The 24261-nt window shown below is 37.1% G+C and overlaps 1 protein-coding gene across 1 annotated transcript; it reads left to right on the top strand.

Moving 5' to 3' along the window:
• Positions 1–327: 327 nt before the first annotated feature.
• On the top strand, positions 328–23495 carry LOC136246424 (uncharacterized). Its single transcript, XM_066037849.1, has 6 exons — positions 328–402; positions 18208–19936; positions 20212–20558; positions 20611–20673; positions 21281–21340; positions 23054–23495. The coding sequence occupies exons 1-6, from the start codon at positions 354–356 to the stop codon at positions 23332–23334; spliced, it is 2529 nt and encodes an 842-aa protein (XP_065893921.1). The 5' UTR covers positions 328–353; the 3' UTR covers positions 23335–23495.
• Positions 23496–24261: the final 766 nt, after the last annotated feature.

Raw genomic sequence — 24261 nt, forward strand, 5'->3', positions numbered from 1 at the left:
TCTACTTGGTGTCCAAAAATGATGTACTAATGTTTATTTATATAGAAGAAAGTTATGGGTGTTTTAAAATTTGGGCATTTATGGATGCAGGCACCATGATGTGTCAGTCATTTTGAAGGCTTTATTTAAACCTAGCATATATTGTCAAGGTGTCAATTAGGAATTCTGATACTGTTTTCTTCTAAGCTGGAAAATTCTTATCTTACAGCACGTGGTCATTAGTATACAACACTACACATATCATACTGCATGATTAAATGATTACCACTTTGTAGTGAATATCACTTCCAATTTGTACAGAGTATTACTAGCATTTGATAATTGTTCAGGGTTATCAGCGAAAGATTAAGAATATGATCAAGAGCTATGAAAAATCTCATCCTGAATTGAAAATATCAGAAGGTGTGTGAGTGTTATAAAATGTGTTGTATGTAAGCATTACGATAGGTGTGACAAATTGTATGATTCATATCTGACATACACGTGAACTACTTACTTAAATCATCTATTATTTTGTGTTATCACACATACAATAGTATAGTGTGATAAAATTATTACAAGAAGTGTCCATTGGGGTTCTCATTATTCAAGACAGCTGGCAGTTAGTCAGAGTATTGTAGCATGTAGGGGTACCATATACCTGTATATACTTCAGTAATAATTGAGGTTAATGCATACAGTAGCCATGGCAGCAATATTATTATTGCTGTTACTATTAACAAATGTGGTCAATTGAGACTTCATCCAGCAATAGTAACAATAACACATCTCTACTGAGAATTATTGTCACTCAAGGGTATCAGGATTAATCCATAAGTTCGTAAATTCAGCTTAGTGATGGCTGGAATTTGGGTGCAGCATCAGTGCTATGAGCACTAGCAATCATTTCCCGACACTGTTCTAGACTAGAGATGTTTATAGTAAAGCAAGATACAATAACAATGAATTCTGAAAGTAGGATGATTAATTTGACTGGCTGTACAGCCTATGCACATACAATTGTACTGAACGCATATTATTTATTAAGCATACACTCGTTTCTTCTACTTAATCATGGTCGATTAGTGCATGTGGACAAGCATAAAGCTCCAGCATACAGTGTAGCTGTACAAGAGAAGAAATGCTCAAACTATGGCAACTGTGAAAGACTCAAAATTCACATGGTCACAGTCAAACATAATGTGGATTTCACTTTACTTACCAAGCAAAATGGCCTTCTGCCATATAGAATGTATCTTCCACACAAAAGATTTACAAAGAAACTAGACTCCTGCTGGTTTACTATGTGTAGGTTATCATGTTGTTGTATGTGCTTGGTTGTATGCGATCCTGTCCCAGTAATAAAGATAATAATAACCCATGCACATTAGGAGACATCTGACTGATACCTGAAATATTGGTGATATTCAGGATTTTTCTCGTACATTTGATGTACGCACTTTCCTGTTCTTGACAACCAGTTCAAACACACCATGTGTTAGTTACAAGGCATTCCACTTGTATAACCTGTTTGAGTACCCATCAACCAAAGCACGAGATACTTCAAACTTCAACTTGACACTTTGACATGATAACTCACTGGATGGAACTAGAGCAATGTACTCTGTAGAGAGATTGAGATGTGGGTGTGAGAGACTCTTGACTCAACAAAGGGAGAATACATGAGTGCCTTACACGAGAACAACAAGCTGGAGAAGAAGGTTTTTACCCAAAAGTGTTGTAAGGTGTTTAATTAAATATGGTGGGTAGCACAGGACGATGTAAAACATGAAAATCTGTTTATTACTAAAAATTAATGGCACCATAGGTGGTGGAAACGGGGAACACTTGGACAATGCTTGCAAGAGAAGATCGAGATACTCTAATAGAGCAGTCAGTTACTCTAATAAAACAGCCACCTTTACATTTCCTTTAAAAACTGTAAGTAGCCAGCTACTTTAGTAGTAGCTAAAAACATAGTAAAATTGACTTAAGTAGGTTCTTTTGGCTTCCAAACTATGATAATGTTCCTGGGGCAAGCCGCCAGATCCCCAAGAATAACAACATAGCTATCTGTAGTATGCTTCAAATAGCATTGGGTAAATTTCATTGTCGAAGTTGGCCCCCTCACTCTTAAACCTGCTCCACCACCCCCTCAAGAGTAGTCGAAAGGGAAGGCAAAAGACACCCTATACCTATAGAGAAGCCAAAAAAGTTCCATTCTACCTTGCAATCAGCTTTTCTCCTTGTCTCATCACATAAAGTGAAGAGTTTTCCTAATGATAATACTCCATTGCAATATGGCTGATTCGTACCTTAGATTTCTACTGTTGAATAAGTTTTTCAATTAACTTGCTACGTACGTGTCCCTTTATTTCAATGGTTATAGCATTTTGTCTTCAGTACAGTTTTCAAAGACTAATGAAAGCACTGTTGATATCTGTAACACTGACTCAAAACTGTAGACGTTTCTTTCTTGGCCACCACTAAAACAACATGTTTTATTGTATTTAGAATGTATTAATTATTGGGAGTACAAAGTGGATTTTAAAGAATACTGTAATATTGTGACAGTTTTTATCATTTCATACTGCTGCAGAGAGACTATCTGTGTTGTCCATTCAATCCACTCATCCATCAATGTTGCAATTTCTTAAACAATGGTTAAACCTTCCTCATAGCTTGTAACTGTACTCCAGCAACTGTTTTCCATCCTGATTTTGGACCTACATATATACCTTGTTACATACATACACAAAAACACATGTGCACTTCTTTTGAAAATGTGTGTTTGTGTGTGCATGCATCAGGGGCATAGCCAACCAATTGCTGATGAATAGGCATAGCTAGTATAAACTCTATACACACATTAAAACATGTGAGTCATTATATAAAAATAGTAAAATTGTATGCATGCAAGGTCTGTAGATAGCTGTGCTATAATGTAAACAAATGCTGCTTGCATGGCATGCAAATTGATATACCTAAATTTATGCTATTCTATAACTTGTAGCCCTGGCCATGGTCTTCTTAATACACAGGTAGCTACAGTATGCATTGGTAACTGATGATTGTTATAGTTGAACATCAACAACATTAGTAAGCCTGGAAAAAGAACCGTGCAAGTATAAAACAATTCATCATATCTGAATTACAAGCGACAATCAACTGGAAGTAGAGACCTGCGATATACTCAAATAAACATTGTGTCCTAAAGGAGCATGAAGGACAAAGGTGCTAATGTATGAACCAGGCAAACTCCTGGCATATGCTTTATGCAATAGGCTTCTTATAATTAGTAGGCCTGCATCAAATATGCCAGCATAATCAAAAGCATAATAGGCTACAGTGTCATGCCAACATAATGATAGCATATTAAGTGGGTATTTCAAACTATGGAACCTAATTCTTTGAAAATTGATTGATATTCTCTAATAGAGCATTCAGTGGAAATGCAAATGCAATAGAGCACTAAAATGCATTGTACATGGCTCCTTAGATTGCAGTCACTTTGTAGTGAAATGCTCTATTCACTAATTAAATTTTGTTTATGGTAAGAAATGTTAGGAGCATAATGCAAGCATAATGGGGGACACTGAATTACATAATTGGCAAAAATTTGGGGAATTCCTAAAAGCATTTTGGTTGAGCATATTTGACTCAGGCCTACTTCTTAGTAACAAATTCAGTTTAGTCTCACTGAGTCATAGCAAATGAGCGCTTTGCACAGAATCACAGATAATAGCATAGATCAAAATAGAGTACATAAAAGGGATAGGAAACGCAGTCAATTTCCAGTTTGATTTCCGTTATGCATGACTCAAGACAGTTTTGTGCTCAAGCATGGGAATCAGTGTTCTAAGCAGCGTAAATAGTAATCCAACAGACTACAGCAAGCACTGAGGCCTTTGTGAGAGATCTTGGCAAGAGAATTCAGACTGTAGATTTTTTAGCAAAGCGTATCGCATTAACCGTGCATTATTACAGGTCATCATACTTTCACTCATAGTACCTTCATGTCTCATCCATACTGCTTCTTGTATGGCCAGTTCCACTTTCAAATCTTGTGGTAAGCTAGGCATGTCACCAACACAGTCTTTTACCGCTGCGTTGTACTGCAAGGTGGTTTAAACTTTTGGGTAAAAATGGAAGATACTTATTTATTTATTAATTGATTAGCAAAACCCATCAAGGGTATAACGCTAATGTACAAAAAGGTCATGTAAGTGATTAACTAGCTATAACTAGATAAATAATCTTTTAAAAAATCTGGATTACAATTACTTAAATTCTCAATACTCAAGTTATTCCAGTCAGGGATTGTCCTTGGCAGAAATGAATAAAGATATCGGTTCATTCTGGCATACTGTTGCATAAACTTTGGATCGCGGTTAGCCCTGGTAGTTGTTAAGGGGGATAGCACTGGCAAATACTGGGTAGGAATATGTATCAACTTGTTTACGAACTTAAATAGCAGAATTAAACGTGAATGTCTTCTATGATTCTCAGCGATGGCCATTTCAACGTCATTAGCGTGTCAGTTACTCAGTCATTTCTTCGAGCAACAGTTCCTGTTTTGCTCTGATATTCCCTCTGGTTCTCTCTGTTAAATTGTAAGGAATAGGTATATCACAGTTAAAAGGATAGAATATATTTACTAAAAAAGTTAAGTGGTTTAAATGAGGTTTACATGCAAATTTAAACCAAGTTAATGTAGGAGCTATTAATTATGCATGCATTGGTTAGAAATGTTAGTGAGCATTAACTGGAATTTGCACATGCGCAGTGTTCAACACGTGCCTCCTAGTGTGAACAGCGTGACTTTTTAGTTGTTAAGGGTGAGCCATCATGTCACAGAGACAGGACGAAAGGAAGATTCCAGAAAACAAAAGGAAGAACCCAGCGAATTGAAATTTATGGGTGAACATCTTCTCTTTATCGCCCGTGCGAAACCGGGAGGATATACATACGGCAAGCGTCTTCTCCGAGGTCTTCGTCTCTGAGTGAAACAGCGAAACCAACGGGCTGAAGACGGAGGATAGAGATTGGATAACACGAAACCCTGGACGGTGAGCACCGCTCTGAATGTGAGGGAGGAGTGGCATCATCGCCGGGTCTATACTACACGTCAATACGCGTTGATAGACTCTGACATCATACATCGTCACAGTGGAGAACATCTAGCGCTGGATTGAATGGTGATAAAGGTAACTGATCTAACACCCATCTCGGTAAGTAGTGGTGATGGTGTTTGAATGTGTTAAACACCTAGCTATATTAATTTTTGACGTTTCCATTGGCAGCTGTGTTCTTATTACAAGTGGTGTAATAAATTTGAAGTATACATATATATGTATAGCATGGATAGTTTTGCTTTACCTGTCACCCAGAGAAGTGTTTTCAAAATGTATTTACAGGTAATGATGGGCTTACTAACAACAGAAATCGGTAGTGGCTGATCATGAACTGCTTTTTCACTATAACTTTGGATTATGGCTTGTGGTAACAGACTGTGGCTAGCAGGTTATGAGTCTACTTAGCTTCCAGGCATTGCAGTACCACTACACTGTAAATTAGGAAGGTGGGGTTCGTGCTGGTGATGTGCTGCTTGTGTTCGCTTGGTGTGGTATGCATAATTTTGAAATAATTATGTGGATCATGCTGGGTGGCATGTCATTGGTGTGGGCTTCGTGTTTCTGATGTGGGAATAGGTTTTCAAAGGGTCGGGCATATAGGCAATTTGTTTACGGTTTGTGGTGATCACAAGGAGCAAAACATGATGATTGGACTCTTCATGATCAGTTTCTGAGCAGCAAGTTTGATTGTAGTACGTGTACAACCGAATAGCTTTATAAATATTACTATTGCTGTATTGTGCGGTGAAACATTTAGACCCTTACGATTTTGAGTGGGCATCAGTAGACCATTGCACAACAAAAGACATTAGCTTAGTCTGAAAAGTAGAAATCACTGCAACCCATAATCTTTTAGTTTTATACATTTGCAGACAGCTGTTTAGAACAGACTAGGTAACAGCAGGAGCACATAGAATAAATATTATATCTTCAGAGCACATCAAGTTCACTTATTACACCAGTATACATGATTACTTGATTAGTCTGTGATGTGTGATAAAAGACATAGCGCACTGACCCATAATATTGTTAACACCGATTTCAATTATAGTGATTCTGAAATGACTAGATTTTATCACCAGTAGTGTGTAAAAAGTGAGTAAATGTGTTGAGGAAACTAGTATTATTAAGGTGCTTCTTTGGTGTACCAAATATACAAGGCATTTTCTCATGAAGTTGCGGTGCTGGTTCTTCAGTGTTTGTAATATCTTTAGTAAAATATGTTCACATAGCGGGTGCTGGTACATAGTGTAGTCTTTGGTACATTACTAGTACTGAAATGTGCGTTTGTAAGAAATGCGGTTAACATTATTATTTGCCTCCCTTACTCTTCCATGTTACTTCCTTTGATCATAGCAGTTGTTAAGTATACTGCTTCTATAATTTCTGATTATCCCAGCTTAACTAAACGTACACGTTGAGTTGTTGTACTTGTTTGGAAATCCTTGTGATCTTACTCAACACCAACACTAGGAGGAGGGAAAAGTGTTATTGTAGCAAGTTAATGCCTGTTTAATTGTTGCATATTCAGCACTCGTATAGTTAGCCTTCCCAATGGTACTCTTTGTACCTGCACAATGTTGGTGTCTTTGACAACCCACTTCAGCATAGTAGCAAAAAATTACACAATTATTCTGTTCTACTATGCCAGGTAAGGCACTGTTATTTGGAAACACAGTCTACAGTATTAGTGTAAGGGTCAAAGGGTACCGAAAAGCTCCTGTAAAACTGCTACGTATCATGGTGATAGCAAGATTAGAAGGATTAGCTTCAGACTGGGTGTACTATGGAGATCACATGTGCACTGTTATAGTACGTACATTGCATCATATTTAATCATGTGCAGCTCACTATGTCAGATATGACCATGACAGTCTTTAATTCCTCAAGCTTTAAATGCTATGCTTTACATTTGGCTGATTAACAGGAGCACTTCCCTGTAATCCATATATGTTATGTTTGAATATGTACATAAACCATGTATTTGCCTATTAATTGAAAGCACACCACAACTAAACACTTCAATGTCTGCGATCTTGAGTGAATCACTTGATGTAGGCCATTGTCCACTTACCAAACAGCAGCAGCAGCAACGGTATGCCACCTTCCCCATCTGACTAGCTATTAAGTCCAGAAAAATAGACATAATACATCACCCTACATAAAACTAAACATATTAAATATAGTGGTAAACAGCTCGTTATACTAGGCAGGTATGTCTTAACGTCCATCCCATTTGTAAACCTAAATGGCTTAACTAAGTACATTCTACAGTGAGAATAATACTATATGTTCTACAATACATTTCCATTCAAATCCCCTTCCGATACTGCCATAGTTACATATCACATGATTTCCCACATGGGGTCTGACTGTAGATTTGCTCCTGTACGTGTAATTATACATGATATGCATTTAGCTACCATGCACAGAAAGCAGTTATCACCTATCAGTAAACTCAAATTTGGCCACCTTACACAACATACCACAACATTCATCAATCTACCCATGCGTAGGGGATATTGTGGAGTGATTGAAGTGTAGACGAGGTAGGAAACATGTTCTGTCTGTTTAGTGAAACATTGCTATCAACCTACCCTCTACGATGATGATTCATGTTGGATTAAGTATCCAACTATTGAAAAGGAACCATTTACCTAAGATTTACAACAAGGGTATATTCTCTGCTATACACGTAACAATCTTCATTTACTAATGACTTCTCTTTACACTTGCAGACCTGTACATCTTCAATTGAAACCAAGACTTATGAGAACCTCCAATCAAAAAAAATGAATGTTTGATTTGTTATTATCCCTTGTTTCATTGATTAGTCATACGACAGCTGTTCTTATCGTGCACACTGTCAGTAAAAATAATTCAATGATTAGCACCACAACCTTCCAATGATGCTATATCAATAGGATGTAGATGTAATCATCACCACAGTCACCCCACAAACTAGATAGTCAATCACCACTGCTGGCTTTCCCTTCAACTCCTGTATGGAAGAAGACTGCCTGCTGACATGCTTAAGTAGCACGCTGGCTACCTTTCAACTATGTTTTCGTATATCACTGAGGCTATCTATCTAATTGGCTTCCTATTCCTTAGTAATCAGAATTAGTAATTAGTACACTGGGACCACCTTGTTCACACCCTTACAGCCCGGTTACACTACAGTTCGATTCATGTGAGATCAATTCAGCTAGATCCGGGATCGGTTGTTGAGCTGTGCAACCGCTACTTTAGTAATCTCTCGTACCCATATTCCGTTTATAACAGGTGAGTGCGAAGCCGGTAAGTGGATCGAACCAGACCCACATCCCTAGCAGGTCTATCTCAGATTGGTTCGGTTCAATTCGTTATGCGTTTACATTAAGCTAGAATTTGCTCTGATTCAAAACAGTTCGAAACAGAGGGCTAGTGTAAACAGGCTGATAGTTCACCAGTCATGTGTTTGGCCACAACGCATACTCAATGTATCTTCAAATTTTGCACTGCTTCATTAGAAGCATTAATGGTGCATCCTGGCTAAACTGCATCTGGTACTGATGGGAAGTCTATTCCAATTGTATCCTGATATCAACCCTGCTCCTCGTACTACCACAGTATTATTACACTTAATCCACCCTGCGACTTGTAAGTGCTTAGAGCATGTATGAAGATACTCATATTGCGGACGTGTACATGCATGCACATATGGGATACATGCGTGTACATTTATATTATGTTGTGTGTGTTCTATATAATGCTGCTTGTATACCTGAAAAGTCATGTTTACTCTGGCTTGTATAGGTAGTAGTATAACCCAGGGTCCTGCTTGGGTGGAAAGTCATTTCCCATGCCTTTCTATGGCCTGATATACACAAGCTATGTCAAAAGTCTGAAAAATCCCCTTTTGCCATTCAAAAGTATTCACCAACCCATCTAATATACATATAACTTCCCAATTTAAGTCCCAGCCTACAATTTTGGTTAGGTTTTCCCACGGCAGACAGACTCCTTGTACAACTACCACCACCATCAGATGACGGTGGTGGATAAACCAATCAGTAATACCTGTGTGGGACAAAGATTGGTGACAAGTATGTTAGAGGTGAGCGAACTACATTAAAGTAATTTTTGGGCCGTTTTTTTCACTTTCAATCTATTTTAATTTTGCGCATAACTTCCTTAAAGGTTGGTACCATCCTAGTTCCATCAATTACTTACTTGAGTTCACTGCAGCAAAGTTTCACAGTCGAAATTCTGTCGTTACAACAATTCGTTTCTCTTTGATACAAGCGCAACAAGCATAACGAGTATGTTTGTGACGTAATACATGGAATTCCAATAGAAATGTACGTATTTTGTGATGTAACGTTATTGCGTTTCCTATCCCTTTTATTTACTCTACTATCTATGGACAGAGTTGGGGTAGTTACTTCAGAAAAGTAACTAATTACTAGTTATGCGTTACTTTTATCCCATGTAACTTAATTGCGTTACAGTTACTTTTCAAAAGATAACTAAGTACTCTAGTTACTAGTTACTTTCGTACTATCTTGTTTTTAGCTTTTGTAACATGAATTTTGCTCAGATATACATCAGTAAGGGATGCAATACATATGTTCAATTGAAATAACAATTCTGTGGCTATTTCAGGTCAGTTTAATTATTGCTACATCTGTTACTCAAGCTGAATCATAGAGAGCAGTACACAGAATCTGTCTACATAATGTGGCTGTAGCATATATAGCACAAAAATTGAAGTGCTCTTGTTTTTAAAGCATAATTAGTTATAGTTACAATGTAACTATTGTAATTAGTTACTATTGTAACTTAGTTACTTTTCAGACAATTACTCCTAGTTACAAGTTACTAAGCAAGTAACTAGTTATATTACTAGTTACTTTAAAATTAATCAGTTATATAACTTAGTTACAAAAGTAATTAGTTACCCCCAACTCTGTCTATGGATATAGTATCTAGATACTGCAATTAATGCGGTTAATCACTGTGTGATACACATTACAATTCACAAATGACTTGACCTTCTTTCCACTTCCTGTTCCATCCAACCCATGTCATTGAGTGTATCATTATAGAGCAGAATTTGCTTCTTTTCCAATTGACTTTATCATAGGTGTATGCGCTTTGGGTGTGCGGATAGTAGACTAAAACACAACTGCACTGAAATGTCATGGTCCTCATGGAGAAATCTCTTACTGGTAGAATCCGAATGATTCAGATGTTTAGTGTGCTCTATGTGGCACAACCTTCAACTCCATTTTGAAAATTCAAATACTTTACACATGCATTTACTAGATGTGTTAAAGATACTTCCCCCTAAATACATATTTAATCAATCGATCAATGACATCAATCAATTGGATTCAGGTCTTTGTCAAACTTTTTGTAGTAGTCGTGTTTCAAATAATGTGGTACATGCGCTGTTGCTGTTACAGCATTGTTTGTGTGCTGCCTTGAATCTAGTGTAGCGTAACTAGCATTGAGCTAGGCTAGCTAGCTACTTGTGATGGTTGGGCCACACACACTACCATATGTATACACATGCACCCACATACACAGACACACAGATGCAGACATAAACAAAACCACAAACATACGCACACACACACATAAGCATGCGCACGCACGTACATGGATGAATGCACACACAGAGTACAATATAACGGTCGGCCCTCGGCCATTTTCCGACCAAGTGATGCTGTTGACCGATCAATGTAGCCGTTGGTCAGCCATTTGTGCCGATCAATTTTTTTACAACTGTAATTCTTTATTATTAGTCTTTATAACATGCAATATTATAGTTATTATTATTGTTGTATCGTTAACTTTCCTTACCGAAGCTATTTAATCACTACATGATGTCTCGATCCCGTCGAAGCATCGACTCGATGCGCATGCATAAGCTAGAGCACTGCACCTCGTATTTACCCAAATTATCTATTGTGGGTTACTGTTGATGTTGTGAAGAAGTGATCACTACACTGACTACACGAGTGGCGCCTTCCAAGAGAAGAAAAGAAAGTAATTTTTGCGAAGTGGAGGTACGATATTAAGTATAAGATGGCCATTTCGTGGTTATAATCTGTAGAGATGCAGTGGCTGGAGAAAGTGGAATGAAAGTCACGTGATAAAAGTGTTCTGCACACGGAAAGTTCGAGAGTAAGTTTTGATCTATTGCTATTCACAAGAGAAACTTTAGCAATAGCTAGTTGATCATTCAATCTGTGCTGACTCAATACTACTTGTAACAAAACATTTAGCCTAGCTAAGCCTACAAACTGGCTGTACAATACATTGATTCATAGTAAAATATGTATGCAGCAACACAAATTTTGTACGTGTATTACTCAATTAATTCTCTGTAAAATGCATGTGCATAAAGTTCAGTGATAAGTAGCTGAAAGTGGTCTCAGATTGCTCCCTTTTCAAAAATTTCCCTGGGGGGGGCATGCCCCCAGACCCCCCTAGAAGGCTTGTGCTTTGCACTGTGGAGTGTGCTTCGCACGCTAGGATAGTACACTTCTATCTTATGGCCATACAATTTCAGAAATGGCCAATCAAATTTACTTTTGATTGGCCATTCTGTCCAAGCAATAATTTTCCCTTATATTGTACACTGACACATATGTGCACACAAAATAAACACGCGCACGCACACACACACTCGCTCACACTTATACGTATACACATGTACACACACAGACATTTTCCCAGCTATCACTGTTCCTTTCCTAGCCATGATTAACTCTGTGTGTGTATGTGTGTATGTGTGTGTAATTTGTGTTCCCATATGTGCATAGTGTAGTGGGTGACGATGATTGTGCGGTAGCAAAGTCTGTCCAGTAGTTAATTTTTCTGGTAACCGATGAGGTCTTGTAACACATCTCAATTTTTCTACTGGTTTTTACTGCCATTGGTTCAGTCAACCCAGCAGAAGGCTTGAGTCTATGATGCTCCAAAATTTGCCTATTATGCTTTTTTGGCATTTCCCCAAATTTTTGCTTGTTTTTATGCTTTTTAGAAATGCATTATGCTTTTATTTTGTGTGCTTTTTCTTTGTGTGGAGAAGTTCTTCAAATTATTGAATGTAAATGGAGAAGTGTCAATTCAACTGCAACATACAAATAATAACAACAGCTTGAAATTGGGATGTAGCATATTAGAGCAGGTGCATATCTACAGTCCTTCTAAAGCTATAAGGATTTTCTTGTCTAATATCTTTGTAGCTTTGTATGCAAATAATTACGTAGAAAATATTATACATGGTTTCTGATTGATCTTCTGATTTGTAGCAATTGGTATTCAGAGGACAGCAACTGCTCAGTATAATATTATGTTACTTCCATTTGCAGCACCATGCCAAGTACATATTAGCCTCCTGGGGACAAATACTTTAATTGGTTCTCATTCTCTCTCTTGCACACGATGACTGTTCTATTAGAGAACCTCGATCATTTTGAAATATTTTCCTGGTTTGATATTTACGGTATACCCCAGTCTCACTGCAGACCTGCAGAGACTTCACTATTTTCATTGTCCAGACATTCACTAGCTATACTGACTTACTAAACTTTACTATCATCAGAGCTTCTATTGTATTGTCGCTCCGAGGTATTGTCTCCAATTGAGATTCCAATAATCATAATCATCATATCACATTTTATTCAAAATCAGATGATAACACACTTTATATAATACCAAATACAATGACTGAAGCTCACCTAAACTGCTTTGCCATGCCTTGATACTAGTTGGCACATGACTATACATGTGTCCTATAAAACTCAAACCCACAATGAAAAGCATTCATTCCGTCAAGTGCAAACTTGTAGTAGCTACAACTGTAGTGCATTTTCCTACTGATTGTTAAGAATCATTTCACCATCCAAAACAGGTTAGCCATTGAATTTGTGACTGTTATAGCAGAAGTTATACTTAGTGTGGCAGAATATTTCCTATTATGCTCTTAATTATGCTCCATTATGCCAGCATTATGCTTTATGCTTTTCATCCCCTATTATGCCAAAAATTATGCCGGGATAATTGATGCAAGCCTACCCAGCAGTAGTAATGGGAAAGTGTGGATACTGAATAAGCGATTGACAACCTCCTATGTCTTACCTATTGGGTTGAAAGCAAGTGGATAATGCCATCAAATGCGAAACTCCTAATCTGCAGTGCAAAGTGTGCAAGCTAATGCTAATCAATAAAATAGATTTTCTGATAGCAATATATAGTTTGAGTTTGGCAGCCTTTCATTTTTCCATATATGGCCAAAACTCAAACTATTTATACAAGGTAGAGGCTACCATAAAGTGCTATGCAATGGTGACACAACCAGCTAATACAGTAGAATCTTGAATTTTGATTATCTGAGCCTTTGATTGTCCAAACAGTATAAGTGACTGTTCTTTAGAGTATTCCATCCTTAGTGGAATGTTCTATTGTATAACACCCCAAAAATGATGCATTGCAACACCCCCTTTTAGTTCTGTAGCACCATGTCTCAGGGAGCTACGATTGCAACTATTCTATAATTCCCCCAAAATGATGCATTGCAACACCCGTTTAGTGACTGCTCTGTTGGAGTATTCCATCATTAGGCGAACGTTCTATTAAAGTAAGCGTATGCCAGTTCTATTGGAGTGGTTGTAAATGGATGGACTTCATTTATTCATACAAATGAATATTTTTATGATTGAACTGGCACCCAAAGGGATGCTTAGATAATGGAGGTCCTACTGTACTTATTATGCATCACAGTTAGAGAAAGTAAATACAGTTTTTTTATAATTATATGGGAACAATTTACTTGGTTATGTGTGACCCAGTCCTAGTAATAACACTAATAATAACAAAGTTAAACTTTTGAGAGATTTTAATGTGTGGACTGATAAATTGATTCCTGCTCATCATCCAGACATAGTACTGATTGATAAATTGGACAATGCAGTGCAGCTCATTGATGTTTCTATCCCAGCAGACCATCACATCGTATCCAAGGAGAACGAAAAGATAGAGAAATATCAAGATCTTAGAATTGAACTTGAAATGCTTTGGAAGAAGAAAACCTCTGTTACACTAATTGTAATTGGTACACTTAGTGCAATTTCCAAGACATTTACCCAGTATGTTGACTTGCTCAATTTGCTTGACGTTAAATATTTCCATCTGCAAAGGCTTGCTCTACTTGGTACAGCTTCAATCCTTCGCTGGGTATTACAGCTCTCGTGTACTGGGTAGTGCTCGAGTACTGGGTAGTGCTCGAGCTGAAACTGACTCTTACCAGTTTATATAATTTGTCATTAGTAAACTGTGTGCGTGTATTTTATAATAATAATAATAATAATAATAATAATATATTAATAATGAGAAACTTGATAAGTATTGAGATTTACAAATTTCCATCCAGAAGTTATGGAAAGTGCCTATAGCTGAGAAACTTAACAAGTATCGAGATTTACAATTTTCCATCCAGCGGTTATGACAAATGCCTATTACAGTGGTTCCATGGTTATTGGTACTCCGGGCTCCGCTCCTCTAGGTCTGTCAGTGTTACTGAAGTATTTGAAGCTTAAAAGACTGTTTTATTAGGGACTGTCAGCATATTATTAAGATGATGTTTGAATATTGTAACTTAGTGAGTGTGTATGTAATTACATATGCCAATGCCTTGGTTAGGTATTGGATTGTTGTACCAGTTTTTAAGCTGTGATAATTATTAATAATAATGATAATAACATGAAGATCAACTAAATGGCAAATTTAAGTTTTGTCACAAAATTATATACTTTCACTTGATACTCTCTATTGACCTATACTCATTGAAAAGAACCGCCAGAAGGTTTTTTGTTCTTTTGAGTTGAAGGATACTTTTAATTTCATAATGGTTTGTGCGTGTTCTATGTAGAATTTTGCAAAAAAAAATGACAATCCCTTTTATAAACCCACTGTGGATAATGATACATTAATATGTGACCAGATCTGCAAAAACCTGATACCTATGATCGTACAAGATTAGTTTTACATTGTTCACAATGGGTGAAACACACAAAAATTCCATAATTTTTTGTTTAATGCTTTGTTCTTTGTGACAAAAGGGATGGTAACTATGTGAATATCATTTTATTTGCTTGCTCAAGAGTAGTTTTAACCCCCGACACCACCAAATTTTGTAGAGGTCTTCAATCTACTGCTTCTAAACTGCTATTATAACTTACACACCATATACATGTATTCCTATATTACTATATATCAATTTACTAGCTAAAGAATAATAAGTTCGATTATTGTGTTACTGTTTACACAAGAGCAACCACAAAGCCATTATATAATTTTAAAGTGCACAAATCAGCCTAAGAGAAACCAAACGTGAAACTACTTTACAGGCTAGGACTGATTATAATGACACAATAAACATCGCTAACCTGTTTACAGTTGAAGCGATGATCAAACGTCTGGTTTTATAGTATTTAAGCAAGTGCACATGCACCTACAGATATAAGGTCACTGTATTGAGGCGTAAAAAAGTAGCAACATGCCCTACATAATCCTTCTCCTTACTGTTTCTGTTCATTATTAACGCCACTATTACTTCGAAGAATCATCTACAATGCTTGTTATCGACGTTTTGAAAGTAGGCATTACGCATGATCGTTCATGAGAGACCTGTTATCCCTGTTCCTGTTCACTTAAAGGTGTGGCTGCTGCTCAGTGGATAAGCGCAGGAGCTACTAAAACACTCGAATGAAGTTACAAAGTGCTTAGAATGTGATGCTATGGGCATTTATATATCAAAACCGCCATATGGCAGTTGTGGTGGTGAGAGTGTTAATCAAAATTCTTTGCTTTGCTACAGTAGCAGAGATGCCAACCTCTGAACAAATTTAGGAGTGAGACATCAAACACTACCAGCAATGTGGACCAGATTCAAGTGCAGCTCCAGGATTTTTGGTAGTGAAAACCAAAAAAAAAGAAAGTCGTTGCTGCATGTTCTAAGTACAAAAATAAGCACTGGTCTGTTCAATTTTAAGCACAGGGCTAATTACGAAGCAAATCAGGTGTGAGAAATGCATGAGAACTAAGCTGAAAGAGTGATAAACAGAGGGTTAGGCGTGAGAGCATGAGATTACTAGCCAAAGAGTGAAACCCACGCCTAATGCATGAGAGTTGGCATGTCTGCAGTAGCCTAAATGGGAAAATAAGTTATGTACTTCTCTTTAAGTCAGGTCAAAGAGGTAGTATGCTACCAATCTTTCTTGACTAATAAATTTTTGTCCCTCTAAGAAGATGATACAGAAAAACCTTACCCAGCAATCGATTCCTCTATTCATAGTAAACACAGAGGTCTATGTCTAAACTCCATATATCATTGCATTCATGGGTTACGACCATTTTGGTGAGTGCTTGATTTTATTGCTCAATCTTTCTGTAGTTGCTACTTAGTAAGTCTGTAAATCCAAATTTTCTGAGGCTGAAACTTTACCAGACCATACACTTGGCTAATAAACATTACTTTTAATGATATAGAATTCAAATAATTTGTTATTTTATCAGGTTTTTGCAGATCCCGTCACATAGTTATAAAGTATGGTAGTACTGTATATTGGGGATAATGAAAAACTCAGCTTTTCCAGTCAAAAATATCACACTAAAACCATCCTGAATTTCCCTTCATGACAACTTAGCAGCATTGGTTAGGCACAGCCATTCCCAACAATGTCTTCAGACCAACTAACAAAAACATTTATGAAATTTAAAAATTTCTATTTATCAGAGTTTTATGCTGACTGACTAACTAACTAATTAACTAAATGATGCTTTCAGCCAAGCATAACTCAATAATGAAGTAAGCAATGGGCATGATTTCAATGTCACTTAATCCTGAAATGTGCCTTTTCACCAAATGCAGTACAATACATGCATCATGGACTTGCCTTTGTCCTACTTTGTGTTCCAGTTCTTTTTGCTGAAATCGCAAGGTTTCGATTTGCAATAGCATGATGAGGCTTCCCTGTGACTGTGTTGGCTATTGTGCTTATCACGAGCCCATATTTTCTGTAGCGATTGGATTGATTGCAGAGATACTCCTTGTACTGTTCTTTGTTTGTAATGCTGCGTAACAGGCGGAGTATGACTGAAGACAATACATAATGGCCACCTCCCTTTTCATAACATAATTGATTGTTGGGACACTCGTTCTGCATATAATTACTTTTATGGCTTTCCTGATGCCTTTAATACCACTATGTGCTACTTCACTTGTATGATTATGTTATTTTAAATGTAAACAGACAAGTAGCTAGAAGGAATTTTAAGTTGGATTAGTGGATTAAAAAGAAGGCCTGCTGACACACTAATGGACATTAAATTCTTAAACTTCAGTCTATAACCATGACTGAATTTATTAGGGATTAAATATCATATCCACTAGTATTTCTGCACATGTAGGCAACATTCCTTGTTCCATAACTTTTTTTTAGCTATTCCACTGTTTCACAACTTTTTTCTTTGTTTGACCCCTACTTTTTAGCAATTCCCTACCTTTTCTTCCTTTGATTCCTATCCAACTTAAAATTCCATGTACTTGTTATTATAAATGTGACCGGATCTGCGAAAACCCGACACAATCGCGCAAACCAAAATTAATAAAGCATTGAATACACGTGTACATTGGGTTAAATGCTTGCATAATATTGAAAAAAATTCCATAAAATTTTTAAATGCCTCTTTCGTAGTGAAGGAAGGGACTAACAATGAAACCCTGGATATCATCCTATTCGCCTGCCCAAGAGGGGTTTGTTTCTTTGCAGTAAACTCAAGGATACAGAATTTTTTTTGCTGTACAAATCGATATCTCTATTGTTGCCATTTTGTAGTGCTGTAACTCCTAAAGTTATTGGCATATGAAGCTGAAACTTGCCAGAGAGTACACTTGATTAAGAAGATTAATAAACAGGAATTTGACAAATGCGCGATTGTGTCAGGTTTTTGTAGATCCGGTCATAAATAAGCACATTTTTGCTTATTTTTAACATGTATTGCCATCATGGTTAGTAATGCTAGTTTTGCCTATTAGATGGACTTCGTGCATTTGAGAAGATAGCGTACTCACTGGCCCTCCAACAAGGAAAAGCTAAAGCACTTGGTATCAAATTATTGCTCTTTGGACCTGAGTTCGTTGGAAAGACCTGCTTAGTTTCAACTTTGGTAGGAGACCCTTACCAAGAGGAGAGAGCCACAGAAGGTGCTGACATGTCTATCCTCAATACAAGTAACTGGACAAAAATAACTGCTGATCAAGTTTCAGATCGACTTCAAGAAAAGTTTCTGCGAGATTTGAAGGAGTCAGCTAAAAGCCACACAGAAGTTGCTACTGGTGAAAAGATGCCTGAAAAAGCCATACACTACCCAGATGAATTGTCACCAGGAATACCCACCGCCAGGCCTACATTTCTTAAGAAGGCTATGAATTTCATTTCTCCAAGGAAAAAGGATTTGCCAACCAAATATTCAGCACCAACCCCAAAGCTGAAGCTTGATACCAGCGAAATCAAACAAGCAATGAAAGCTCCAAGCATTGATTTAGGAGATGAGGATGGCATAGATGTTACCATACTGGACTTCGCTGGACAAATCATGTACCACAGTACACACTCAGTATTCATTAGAAAGGACAACATCATCATGGTGGTGTTCAATGCCTCCCAACCTTTATCCAGCAATGTCAAAGTTCGATCCAGCACACTGAGATCTGATCCCATGACCAATTCTCAGAATGTGCACTTTTGGATGAAGACCGTCCACTCGATATGCCATGTTCCAGGGGGTGAGAATGATAAGGCTGATTTGCTTCCAGTAATCCTGCTTGTTGCTACTCATCTTGATTTGCTTGGGGATTCTGCTGAACAGGCAAAAGAAGATGTCATTCAGCAATTGGCACAAGAGCTTAAAGGAAAACCATATGCTCATCACCTTGCAGGACACCGTGAGGGTCTTGTACAGGCACTCAGAAAGTATTGCATTTTCATTAGCAACAAGTGCAGAAATCCAGCAGAGATTTCTAGGCTGCAGAATGCTGTGTTTGAGCTCTCTCAACCGATCCTTTTGAAAGAGCATCCAGTTGTATACCTTAAGATCGAAAGAAGATTGCTTTCCATTGAGAAGGGAGTGCTCACAACCAAAGAGTTTCATGCTGTCACTGAAGAATGTGGTTTTCCTGTTACCATTGATAGCAAGGAATTTGTTGGAGCACTAGAGTATTTTCATAACAGAGGTACTGTCTTGCATTTTCAATCCATTAAGAGTCTTCAGAAGCTTGTCTTCCTGTCTCCCCACTGGCTAACCAAGCTTTTGTCTTACCTCTTGCTTGCCCACCCTTATCAGCGTATTACTGGTCGCTATGGAAATTCGTTTCTTCTTCTTATAGAAAATGGTATCCTTTTGGGAAGCTTTCTGTCTTACATGCTGGATCTGTTCAATAAATCTGAGTGTGTTACTGGTTCTGAGGCAGATTCCCAAGAAGCAGTTGCTCTTATGAAAAGGTTTGGCTTTGTAGCAGAAATCAGCACTACCACATACTTCTTGGAAGAGAATGATAAGTTTCATCAAGAAGAGGGGTTATTGATTGTCCCAACCCTGTTGCCTGAAGATCCACAAAATGATAAGCAGATCCCCAGTGAAGATGACCCCAATGTAAAGGTAGTTCGCTACTACTTCCCTGATCGCTTCATTTCACCAACAATTTACAACACCATGGTTGCTGAATGTATCAACTGGAACACTGAGAATCATGAAGACTTGATTTGGTGAGTTACAATTTGTATGTTTACTAAAATGAAAGTGTAGTTGTGGTACTGTTTATGATAAAGCTACACTTCTATTGACTTTACCACAATGAGGATATCTTAGTATAATGTTATTACTTTTATCTGATATTCATTTTAGTGCTGAAATGCTTTAAACTAAAAATTGTTGATTACCACTTCAAATACTTTTATTACAATGTTAAAATGAGTAAATAATAGTAATAATAATAATGTTGCTATAATAATACACATTTGTTTATACAATTCGTTTTCAGGTTGAGGAAAGGAAAGGCAAAGATGGTACTAGGAAATGGCCAGGATTACTGTGTCAGTTTAGCTGAAGAGGAACACTGCATCAAATTGTCCATCATCTTGTCAGCTGATACTGAACATTCAGCTAAAGAACGTAGAGACCTGCTGGAGTTCTTTCAGTCAAAGCTTGAAGAAATAGTGACGGATTTCATGCCAGCTTCAAAGATGCCAATAGCCTATATCCCATGTTTCTACTGTGATCAGCTACATGCTAGAGTTGAGGTGCTACTTGAAGGAAAGCAGCTACGCTGTCCTGTTAAGGATAAGCCATTGCCCAAGGATTATTACTGCAGTCTTGTTACTGATCAAGGTTTGTATTTACAATACAAAGTATTATTATAGTGTGATGTATTTATAAATAGATGAGAATATGCCTGTAGTGTCTTCTTCTACTGAAACATCAACTTTGACAGCCACAGCTGAAAGTAAGAAGCGGATCATCCTTATTAAAATATGTATACCCTGATAGCAGTGGCACAAGTATTGTATTTGTTAGAATGTTAAACAATTAATTAATATTAATTCCACTGAATAACCATATCAATATTTGTACAAACAATAGCACTGTCAAGGACATTAATGCATTATTCTCCTGCTTTTCTTGATCATGCCATTGTGTATAGTTTTGTGTTGATGGATGTTATTCATCTAAGCATTAGTTTTGTGTGATCTTTAATTATACAGATAACAATATTGGTATAGATTCTGTTCCTAGTAAAATTTAATACAAGTGTTTTGTGACCTTGTTGTAACTACATATATAATTAACTGTATATTGTCAGTATGCAGTGCTAGGAATACACTACACAGATGCTTTCTCCCTGTACAAATAACAAATATATGTATGCCTACACCAGTTTCTGTAGTCTCATTGTGTAACAATGGAGACCTCATTTACACTAGAAATAAGATAGTTAGGATACACTATTGATGCTCAACATCTTAGTTATGTTGTGACCTTTCGAGGATATATTTTTCTGGCAGATTGTCTTACCTGTATGTTTACTTACATATATCATTTCGTTTCTGTAGGTGAGAAGGTTCCTGCAAAGTCTTCTGTAGTTGCGTCAAGTTTAAAAGGAACAGCCAAGAGTGAGTTGTTTGAGTGATCATGATACTTATATGACCCATAATTTCCATAATATGGGAAAGTGTGAATGCATTTGTAGATGAACACTACTTTGTATTATTAACTCACTGTGTGTTGCAGCTATACACACACATGTGTAGGCATTTTAGAGTGATAACTTTTTCATGAGTGTTGCTGACCATGATTGCTTGTGTATGCAGGGGTGGTAAAGTGGTGGGTAACTATGGTTCATATATTGACAAAAGTTGTAATGACAAGCTCCATGCATGCTAAAATACATAAATCTGGGGGTCTAGGTGTATATACTAGGATGGTACAAAATACAATTAATTTTGTCATGGATATTAACAACATATTCCAAATTAAATAAGAAATCATAATTTTGGGGTAAAGTGCAGGAAGGAATTTTACATTTGTGTAGGAACATGGTTCCTACATGTATAGAGCATTATTGAGAATTTTTGCAGAATTTTGTAGGAAATACTGTATTCCTACACTGTTGAATTTTGCAAGAAAGATTCCTACACATTGAGTGAAGTGTAAGACATCTTATTGCAGTGTATGAATAATTCCTACAAGCATAGGAATATCCTACACATTGTACCATGTGTAGGAATCTTTCTTACAAAATTCAATAGTGTAGGAATATTCCTACAAAATTTCTTAATATGTGACCAGATTTTACAAAACTGATCCAAATCACACATCAGACAAAATCAAACTAACACCACCAGTGGATAGCTACACTATCGTACTACTAGTTTTGACCCTCAGTACTACTCAAACTGCTCGAGGCTGGTTTTAACAGATGTCTTTTCTGGGTAGTATGGAGTGCTCAAATGGAGGTTTCAGGCCTTGTGAAGGACCTGGCTTGGCATGAATCAGTGGTTTACTGGTGGACAGCCTTATAATGTTGGCCAGATGTTTTCTCTGTTGATTTTGCTACATATCAGCCACTAAGGAGCCAGCACAGTGCTGTAATCTCGTGTCTGGACCTCAGTCATGGTCTGCCTTCATTTTGAGCTCTATCTCTTGCCCTCCCCGCCTCCCCCCACCCTCCACTGCTTTGTGAGCACTCGTGATACTACTTCGCTCGTCCAACTGCTCAGATTTTCTGTCTTATTTGGCGGAAAACTCTACAAGCAGCTACAAGTACTGGAAGTGGCCTGAAAGGTAACAGATTGATGCATCGTTTGTGTAAATTTCATACACGTGCTTGCTATCTTTGGAGAGTTATGCTGGCTTCAATTCTTTAAAGCCGTTTATCACAAAACTTCTCATGTGCGATTTGGATGGTTTTTCCAAAATCCAGTCACATATAGCCCTACACGTGATGCTTCCTACACAAGGGTAAATTTGGTACATCACATAAAATTTGTTGTGCTTTTGAGAAAAACTTGCCGCAAATTAAAATTTTGGTTCCTTATTTAGTTTGGAACATGTTTAACTTTGCCAGGGAGATAAATAATGTCATTTGCAATCACTTCAATTGTGTTCTCAAAGGTACTGGAAGGCTCAGTGCTTAGATTTTTATATTTACCTACAGAAATCAATCTTGAAAACACAGACCTAGGCAGATTAGAACAAAGCAAGAATTGTTAGTCAGATAGTTTAGTCATTTCATGCTTATGTTGTTTTAAGGCTTGGCTCAGTATAAGCTGGTCAGTATTAATCTGTTAGCAGTAATCCCAAGATAGTTACGTATAATTTTGCAGAGGAGATGTCATACCCTGAGCTACTGAAGTGGGTAAAGCAGACAGCAAATTGGCAGCTGTTAGCAACATTCCTTCTTAATGAGCATACTGTGTCAAGGGATATTGACATAATTAAAGATGAGGCCAGAGAAAAAGTCATCAAGTGTCAAATAGCTTTGGCTAGAAAGTTTACCGAGTCCACTGATGTTGAAGTCTCCTGGAGGAGAGTGTATGATGCATTCATCAATGCTGATTGCAGCAATATTGCTGAAGAAATAAGGAAGAAATACCTCTTGAAATAACTCGTGCACTAACACATTTAGCTGACTTATTTAGTTTTCTTTACATGCTGTAGTAGGATTAATGCTTTGAACTGACGCTTAGGAAGTATTCATTATAGTTTTACTGCTGTTTGCAACTGCTAACTTTGATAATAGTTGAGTTTGTAATAATATGCTAATAGTTTGGGTTAATTTATAGAGGGAAGGGGAACAGGTATGTGTGGATCTGGCATTTTTCATATGGAAGTTAGCACAACTAAACACAGAAACTTTGTGGTTGGGCCTATCAAAACATTGAAACTGGACATCAACTATATACAATAGATTATAATTTATAGTCTCTCACCAAAGTTCAGTAAGTATCCCATAACTTGATCACTTGTGGATATGTAATAGACATAATTATACATTTACTATAATATGGATTAATTGCAATTAACAGGTAATTCTCAAAGCCTCTTTATCAGTATGTCCTCCCAGCTGTAAAGTTGATGTAGGGTATGTACATCTACCAACAAGTTGTCTATAATAACAGTTCTCAGGGTGTTACATCTGTTTAATTTAGTGTTGGGTTCAGGTTTTGGTTTATGGGTCATTCCATGTCAAATCAACAAGAACTTTAGAGTCACTTTTTGGATTTTGATGAAACTGGATGTGTTTGTAGTACCTATGGTGCTACAAAGTTTTAGCCCCGGTTTCTATGGCCGCAAAATTATTATTTTGATATTTCATAAAAGATAATCGACCTGAAGTTACAAAATCAACTGAAACTTTGTGTTTTGTTAATATTTCAAAATAACATTTTTGGTTGACCTTTCAAGTGATGTATAAATGTGACTGAGCCTGCAAAACAGGGAATGTGGGCACAAACTACACCCCATCACACTAAAGGTCATATCTTAGTACTTGAACAGATTATCTGCATTCTGTAACTTGCACCATAGTCCA

The sequence above is a fragment of the Dysidea avara genome, chromosome 2 (genome assembly GCF_963678975.1).
Source record: "Dysidea avara chromosome 2, odDysAvar1.4, whole genome shotgun sequence".
NCBI classification, from domain to species: domain Eukaryota; kingdom Metazoa; phylum Porifera; class Demospongiae; order Dictyoceratida; family Dysideidae; genus Dysidea; species Dysidea avara.